This window comes from Falco rusticolus, chromosome 16, assembly GCF_015220075.1.
Source record: "Falco rusticolus isolate bFalRus1 chromosome 16, bFalRus1.pri, whole genome shotgun sequence".
Classification (NCBI taxonomy): Eukaryota; Metazoa; Chordata; class Aves; order Falconiformes; family Falconidae; genus Falco; species Falco rusticolus.
Genome location: NC_051202.1, coordinates 868,945 through 877,748, shown reverse-complemented (window position 1 = coordinate 877,748; position 8,804 = coordinate 868,945). Strand labels below are relative to the sequence as shown.

At 52.0% G+C, this 8,804-nt stretch overlaps 1 protein-coding gene across 1 annotated transcript in view; it reads left to right on the top strand.

The window, feature by feature from the left end:
* The first annotated feature begins 1,057 nt into the window (after window positions 1–1,057).
* The window catches only part of POU2F3 (POU class 2 homeobox 3), a 41,887-nt gene continuing 34,140 nt past the window's right edge, over window positions 1,058–8,804 (top strand). Inside the window, exons 1-3 of the mRNA XM_037409869.1 lie at window positions 1,058–1,265; window positions 5,551–5,604; window positions 6,338–6,406. Of these exons, the coding sequence (XP_037265766.1) occupies window positions 1,058–1,265; window positions 5,551–5,604; window positions 6,338–6,406 (331 nt within the window). The remainder of the gene's footprint in view (window positions 1,266–5,550; window positions 5,605–6,337; window positions 6,407–8,804) is intronic.

Sequence of the window (8,804 nt, the reverse complement as noted above, 5' to 3'; positions counted from 1 at the left end):
TAGGCAGGGAGAGATGAATGTGTGATAGCTTGTACCTGGCAGCTGCCAACTGAGCGTGTTAACGCTTTCAGGAGGGGGCTGAGCAGTGCTGGAGCTCAGGCGTTTAACACAGGCGTCCTGCTACCCCCGGCTGTGGTAGGGGTCATCAAGGCAGTGAACAGCAGGGACGGGGGCAACTGCAGTGCCTGGGTCCATCGGGGTGGCTGTTGGTGCCTGTCGCAGCACAGAGCGTAGGCTGAGGATCTGGCCTCTGGCAGCTTTCTGCAGAAGAAGCCAACATTAGGGGATTTTTTTCCCTGGCTTCCCTGGAATTCGGCTAAATACTGCAGCTTTAAACAACATGGAGGAGGAGGAGGAGGAGGAGGCTGTCTGCCACTTCTCTCCTCTTCTTGGGGGGCTGATGTACCACAGAGTACGGGTCAGGAAAGGGGAGACTCCGTGTGCTGATCCTAACCCTGCCCTGTGTCTTTAGCCAGGCCGGGTTATCCTTCTGCTCTTAACTTTCCTTTCTGTGCTGGTTTGTTTCACACGGCGTCGTTAAGGTTCAGCCCAGACCCAGACCTACGGGTTGCAGAGACTCAGCCGCACAGGCTGCTCTCGTGGCTCACGCTGCAGAGACCCCAGGATTTAAGTGAAGGGGCTGCCGACCAGGGGGGCTGTTCCAGGTGCCTTCCCCTCTGGGTGCTGGCAGCCGCTGCCCAGTTTGGCTCCATGCCTCAGCCTCTCTTACCTGCACGTTGGAAGGGGCAGAGCCAAAAGCCTGTCCACAAGGGGACAACTCAGACTGGGGCTGACGGCGGAGCCCCCGCAAAGCCCCCCGCTCACAACCCAGCAGGCAGGTGCTGTGGGGTGTATCTGTGCGGGTGAAGGCGGGCAAACTGCCTTCCTTCCTCCCTCCTTCCCACCCCACCCCACGCCCTGGTAGCGCTGCAGGGACTCATCCATTCCCGAGTTACTAATATGCAAATGGTGCTTTTGCATGGGCCGGGCGCCAGGCTGCTGGGTGTCAGGGCACCCAAGGGAGCCGGAGGTGGGGCGAGGCGTGGCGCGGCGCCGCATGCTCACCTGGCCCTGCATGGCAACAGGCAATGGAGCTCTAGGTCCCTTCGGGAGCGGACCCACGCCTGGTTTGAGAGGCAGCGGGTGGCAGAGGAGGGAGGGCAAACTGGCAGCCCCTGGCAACCTGGGGCTGACGGCAGGAGGCTGGGCGCACCGCGGATTTCCCTCCACCAGCAGGATGGTGAACCTGGAGTCTGTGCACGCAGGTAAAGAGCACTTGAGGAAGGATCGGGCTGGAGCTCACCGTGTAGCCGAGACCGTGGACTTGGGCAGGAAACAGGATTGCTCCGATTCCTGTGACCTTTCCTCCCTCCTTTCCCTCCTCTTTTCTCCCGCTGGAGCGCATGGTTCAGTGCCCACACTCCTACCCGGGGATGGATGCTGCCCTGATCCTGTTCAGGGGGCTGCCAAGCCATGCCCACAATGTGGGTGCACCGCTCACGCTGCCAGCCCTAACGTGGGTGGGGGAGCAGAGCGCAGAAGTGTCTCGGGAACCTGGAAAATGACCTTTTAGTGCCTGACCTGGGGGTCCAGTCATTGGGATAAAGCTGGGAGGAGTGAGAGGGGATAAATTCACAGAGATGCAGCAAGGCGGAGGGGAGTGCATGTGTGAGAGAGTGAGAGCGAGATGGAACGTGGGTTGGAAGGAGAAAAGTTAATGACAAAGAGGGAAAAGGAGGGAAAAATGAATGAGGAGGGAGCTGTAGGAGGCTGAGTTGAGTGAGGAATGAATGAACAGGGACACTCTGAAAGAGACAGACTCCTTCCAGGGGGTCTGATCCAGAAGTACAGCTTAGGTAGTCCCACATCTTTGCTGAGAAGACCTCTTTGCAATTCGCTGGGGAACCAGAGCAATCACTGCCAAATCCCTTGGAGCCGTGCTGAGCTCTGGCTCGCCCCGACAGAGTGAGTTTAGCTTCTGCCCTCAGCAAAAGCCCCTGTGCTTGAGGGGAGGGACGGTGCCCCGGGCACACCGGAGCTGCGGGTGCCGCTGGGGCAGGGGCAGAGTGGCGGCAGCAGCGAAGGCCAGATCCTGACAGCCCCTCCTGCGGCAGGGGCAGGCAGCAGGATGCTGGGGGTACGGGACCACCTGCCCTGCTGGTGCTTTGTGCAGCAGGACCCCTGCTCGCTGTCCCCAGGTGTGGAGGGGAGGGGGTGGGTATGGCCATCGCTCTGTCCCAGGCTCGGTCCCTCTGCGCCCCTCCTGGCACGCTGCAGTGAAGCACGGGTGCTGGGTGGTCCCGCTGTGCAGGGGAGACCTTGGGCTCCGTGGTCAGTGCCTGTAGCCCCTCACCAGGCCCTGCTGGCCTGTGGGCTCACAGACAGGCCTGCAGGGCAAGCCAGGTGCTGCGGCAGTGCCGTCACCTAACGCAGTGTCAGCCTGCAGCGGGCTGTCAGAGGCGGCCAAAGCCTCTGCTCCCTGGCGTTGCTCTCCCCATGGCTCTGGGGTGGCAGCAGCCCCTCCGGGCCGGCCGGTCCCCGCTGAGCAGGCTGGTTCCCTGGCCAGCCACCGGGAGGGCAGCGGGGGAGCCCCTGGTGCCGCCGGCCAGCCACAAGGAGAGGCTGCGGGAGGTGTGAGGCTCATGGTCTTGGCTCGGCGTGTGAGCCTGACTAGTCTGAGCACCTGCAATGGGTGTGCTTGTGTGTGGTGTCTCTCGGGGACGCATCCCCCGCAGGCTCCTATCCACCCATCTGCTTTGCTTGTGGGCGACTCTTTCTTCATGAGAAGATTCCCAAAATCGATACGGTGCCCTCTGTCAAAGCCAGTGGCATCACTCCCAGGGTGGATTTGGCCGGCAGCTGCGCAGAGCTGGGTGCGTACTGAACTTCCATTCTCCCATAGCATCCCACCCTGCCATCTGCCAGGAGAGCCTAGGGTTTAAGCCGTCTTTTCGCAGGGAGGGAGACCAGCCTGGGCCCAACCGCTCTCGCGTGCGGGAGCTCAGTGCTGGTGGGAGGGCGCTTTCCTCCTTGGGCAAAGGCACTTCAGCAAGTTCAGTCCTGGGGTCCCTGCACAGCAAGGCCTTGCCGTGAGCTGCTTGCAGAGCTGCTTCTGCTCTGCCCGTGCAGGGAAGACGCAGTGTGCAAGGTGAGGGTGGGCTGCTCCGGCCTCGCATCCCTGCCGGGAGGGTTTCCCTGCAGCAGCACCTTCCCTGGCTGGGCCACCTCCTCCTCCTCCCCAGGCATTGGGACAGGTCACCTGCCTGCAGCCTCTGGAGGGTCTGGACACCTAAAGCACAGAAAATTCAATAGGCTCTGGGTAATGGTCTCAGCCAAGCTGGGTTTCCCCACCACCACCACCGGCTTTCCTTTTTCCTTTGAAAGTCATCAGGTTGGTTTACCCTAGTGCCCATGTCTGAACAACTATAAGGGCTTGGGAAAGCTTTATTTGCTGACACCATTTGTTTCAGCAAAAATAGAGATGCAGATATATCCCCAGAGAAGTGTCTGCACTGGTATAGTTTCTTTGGTCTGGGCAAACAAACCAGACTGCCCCTACCCCAGGTATGTTTGCGAGCTGAGGTACAGCAGCACATTTTTAATATGGCCCAGGCCACAGTGGCGGCTCCTAATGGGTCTGTGGTTAGGAGTTAGGCAGTCCTAAGTTGCATTATTTTTCCCAGAGATTTTTTTACTAGCCTGCTTATTCTCCGTGTATTGCCAACATGGCAAAGCCGTATGGAAGAAGCCGGCATTTAGCTGGACTCAGTCTCACAGCCTGCCTTGTCTTGAGGTGTTTTTTCAGATGGAGCGGGAGTCAAATCCAGACGCATCACTGTCCTGCTTTACAGTGGCAGCCTCCTGAGCGGCCATAACAAGGTGTTGCCTTTAACTTGGTTACACTTACATCACGTTAGAAAGCAATTCCTCTGTACGTCTGCTCCCTGTTCTTGAGGATCCCTTGGAGGATGGCTGGCGCTACACTGGTGTCCATAGGTATAAATAAGCTGGTCAGCCCCAAACCACTCAGATCGGTAGGCCTTGATCAAAAGGGTTCTCTTTTTCTTCCCCCTCACTTCAGATTTTTAAACTGTAATAGTTTGTGTATGTCTATAATGGGAATTTGATTTTTTGTGAAAATACAATTCTGCTCTACACGTGAGAGAATCACAGGGTATCTTGTTATCTCCTGACTCCAGGAGGAGGGAGTTTAAGTGATAGGTGGCATGTGATATGTAATCAGGTTGCAGCTGCAATCCCTCCTCTCCTCCCCACCCACCCCAGGTTACAAATGGCAGAGGGGCTGCAGGTTTGCTCCTGTGAGAGGGGGGAATTCCTTAGGGTTTGCTTTTGTGCCTTCCTCTCAGCTCTGTCTGAAATGCTCTGTCTTTTGCTCTGTGCTCATAAGGGGCTCCTTGGTCTTGGGGATTAGATAAATTTTTTTCAGTAACGTGCGTTCATTCATTATTTGTGTGCTCATGATGAAACCTGTTTGGGCTTTTTTGCAAACTTGCAGACTTTCTCAGTAAAGCAAGCACTGAACTTCTGCATGGATTAAGATTTTTCTTGCTCTATTTTATGAGAACTTGGCTTTCCTTTTTTTTTTTTTAAGATGTTTTTTGGCAGCAAACAAAACTTTATGCTTTGTAGATTGCCTAAGTTAGGGTCCCTTGGCAGTGTTACAAGACAAGAAGATGTTTATAGCTGATGATAATTACTCTTCCTGCAGTAGAAATGCTTAGAAGCCCCACTAAATGTTCATGTCTTAATTACAGAGGATTTATTTGAAGGGGGGGAAAAAAATTCCCACAACTCTTTTCTCTCTCCTTTCCCCCCCTCAGTCCTTAATACAATTTAAGGAAAAGCAGTTTCTGAAGTATGTGAAGGTTTCTTCACTCTGCCTCTGGTATAAAATCTTGACTTTTTTTCTTCCTTTATTCATTTGCTGATGAAAAAGTTTCAAACTTCAACCTGAACAAAGCTGTTCAGTTTTGCCCCAAAAGCAGATAACCTTCCATTTGCATACTGGAAGTTTGAATAGGGGAAAAGAAAACCTGAACAAACAAACAAAAAGGCCTGCCTGTTTTAGTGTGAGTAATAGAGGGAAATGGGTATATAGGGTTCTTCTCACCCTCTTGGCCGTTTGGAAATAACGCAAGGCATACACAGGAAAGAGGAAAAGGTTTGCATGATGCTTTTAAGAAGGCTTCCACCTGTCTCTTCTACCCCAGCAAAACCACAGCAAACACTGGCCCTGCTTCCACAGTGGTGTTGTTGCCCGATGCAAATGGGGTGACTCCTGTGGCCGGGATTCGCTGCAGGAAGCACATGCAAATCCGTCGGTTCTTTATAAAAAAAATTATCTTTTTTTTCCCCCCCCAACTAGCCTGGAAAGAGTTAAAATTCCCATGGAAAGGGTAGAAGAGGAGGGGGTGTCCATCTGAATTTGAATAGATATTCTTCCTTCTTTCACTGGTGTGTACTTTGCCTCTTTTAAGGAGGAGATGAGCAATCCAGTGTAAAGTTGACTATTCCCACCTTGTCTTTCAGCTGTCCCCGAAGGAGAAAGTGGCCCCGGGTGTGGTGGCAGCCATCACTTCAAGGGTAAATGATGAATTTATTGGCATTGATAAGGATGGGGGGAAATATGCCAGAGCTTGATGGCAAAGCACTCCTTTTGCTCCTGGGCTGGGGACAGTGCTTTGGAGCCAGGCAGCTTCTTCGTGGTTTGCCAGGGGTGCAAGCACATGCATGTGGGAGAAAGCAGGGTCTGCAAGCAGGGATCAGACTTCAGGAGAGAAATCAGCTCAGTTTGCAAGGGGGAGAGAGGAGAAGGGAGACTTCATGTCCCTCTCTGAGAGCACCTTGCTCTGCTGGTCCTCGCCGTAGGTAGGGCACCAAGCACTGGCCCGGCTGAGCCGTCCCAAGGCACAGAGGGTGTGGGAGAGGAGGGAAAAGCTGGGAGGGACCCCCTGCCTCTACAGGTGTGATGGAGGACGGTGTCAAACTGGGAGCCTCACCAGAGGCAAGGAGGGCTCCCAGTGCTTAGACAACCCCTCATCCTCAGCACAGGAGAGGAGCATGCGAAAGGTGGGAACACAGCAGCAAATTGGGGAGGGGGGGAAGGAACGAGGGGGATGCAAAGAGCAACAGGAGGGAAAGTGCATCCTCGGAGCTGATGAATATTCTAGTGACTGTATGTTGAGGAATCAGAAATTTGAAAGTCTGATGGTTTATTATAATTACACATTCATTTGTGCTGTTTAGTGGCAGCCACATGTGCCTGTTGCCTGGGACTGTGACCTGTTATTAAAATCAGTTGTGCCTCCTTTTCCAGAGATCAAGATGAGCGGTGATGCGGCAGATTCCACAGATACTCGGCATGAACCTGACCAGGTGGAGCCAGGTAAGGAGGGTCCGGGATGTGGGGGGCAAGGTGAGGGAGCCTGAGGAGGGAAGGGAAGGAAAAGAAAAGGGGGGGCACAGGTGCTGGAAGTTTCTGTCCATGCCTTGCTCGACTCCTGTTGCTGCTACCTTGCGCTCTTCCAACCAGGCTGAGAGTTGATCAAGAATGTGCTCGGGGCTAGGATTGCATTGGTATCTTGACCAGCATGCAAGGTCCTTCTGGAAGGGCAGTGAACCCATGTGTGTCTCAGTAATGTCCTCTGCGGGTTTAGCATGGGAATATGCTCACGTCTTGCCAAAGGAATAATGCCACTGAAACGGTCTTGGTCTGCTCAGTTTAGCACAAACAGCTCTTCATTTTAAACAAGGTTCGTGTCGGGAATGTTTCCTTAGACAAAACTCCCTGGGGACTAAGTTGTTTTTGGCCACGTATATGTAGAAAAATGGAAGGGGCTTCAGGGATAATCAAATCCAGCTAGATAATTCCAGCAAAAATATATCGCTCTTCATCTTGAAGCACGATTGGGTTTCTCATCTCCACTACTCCCACCTGACGGCTGCTCCGACTCTCACTGCTCCATGGCTAGAAGCCCCAGCTATCCCTGAATAGGGGAAGCTGAAGAACAGGGTGATCCTCTGAAGATCATAGTGTTGGTGTTCACACTGATTTCTGCCAGGTTACTTACCAACTTCTGGACTGCCACAAGGTGTGATATACACCAGAAAAATCAGTTTTGTATTTTCTGGCATCGCTTCTGACCGCTACTGCCTGCAACGTGCTGTGAATGCAAGCCCTCAAGTCTGTAATTTCACAAAAGCTCATGGTCAGATTCCCTTTCAGGCAAGAAACAGCTAAATAATAATAAGAAATATTTTAGCATCCACTAGGTACGACAAATTAAGATCATTAGAAACTGTGAGGCTCACCTGTAGACTTAGAAATAAACACCTTTTAAAACCAAAACCGGCAGAAAGAATGTAGAAGGCTCATTGTTCCTTGAGTAATGAAGAGCCCCTGAGCTTGGGGTGGGGTGTGTGTGACAGGAGATTAAAACTTTACACAGAATGATTTCACTGTTTCTTTTTTACTTCTGTCATTTGAGATAACTTTAGAAAAAATGAGATCTTGGTAAAGCCAGAGAACTCTAGGCATGTTTTAATGGGACTAAAGCTACCACTTTTTTTACACCTTGCACTGAGGACTAGAGCTCCTCTGTGCTCATAGCAATTAAACTGGGTTATTTGACATAATCTAAGGTAGAGATAAAATCTGGATCTATTCACATCCATGAACTCTGAATGACTTTGGTCAGGTCAGCTTCTGCTCAGGGCTTTCAGATGACCCCAAGTTGTTTTTTGAGATAAATGTTCCCCATCCGCCTCGCAACAGGCATGTCCCCAACATCCTAAGCTCTTTCAGAAAACCCTGGTGGCTGTCACAGGGCCTTAAATTGGCAGCCAGAGGCTCCTGAGATGTTTTTATGCATCTTGGCACGCAGAGTTGATGGATAACATAGTTGAATCAAGATTAGGGAAGGTGTATTGAGAGCTGGTATTTGGGTTTGGTATTGGCTGGTACTACATGTAGTGGGAGACGTTGGCTGCTGCTGCTGTAGTTAATAGTGTTAAACAGGCGAGAAGCTGGCACCACAGCTGATCGGGTAAAATATGTTTTTCAGCTTAAGCTGCCCAGACAGGCATTAGTGTTAGCTGTAGCACCTCTTTCTAGTGGTAATTGAGAAAAGAAAGCAGAGAAGTGAAGTCAATTTGTTTTAAAATAACAAAAATGTTTGCAGCAGCACTAGCTCTGCTCTAGGAGCCTTCAAATCAAGCAGGGAAATCAGAACAAGCAAATCTCCTTCATTTGCAAAAGAGTGACACTTCCCTGCGGACTGATACAAGGAACCTGTTCAAATTATTCTTTCTTCTAATGCATCCCCCGTGACTGGTTGATCCTTTCAGGATCGTCAGAGATCACCACATCAGGCTTAGCTGTGATGAGAGACGCTGCAGAGAGTTGGATGCTTCTTGTGGGACTCTCTAGCAAACAGCCACAACCCCTCCTGCGGGGTGACCGGTCCCCTGCAGGACTCTCAGAGAGGAGGGTGGCCAGGGCAGCCCCACACACTATTGCTCAGGGGTGTATATTGTACTTCAGGTGGCGTAAGCTGGCACATCAGCCCCACGGGCAGTCACGTCTAGCCAAGCCCACAGAGGGTCTGCCTCAATGCTTTACCTAAAACCTCTATACATCTTTGTTGGCTTCCCCCCTCCTCTTTCCGACCATTCTGTTTTTATAAACAACAAAGCTCTTTGTACTGAAAGTCCCTGGAAGTTTTTATTTTCCCTTATACACATAGTTAGAGGAATATTTACTGCAACACCTAATAGTTTAGTGT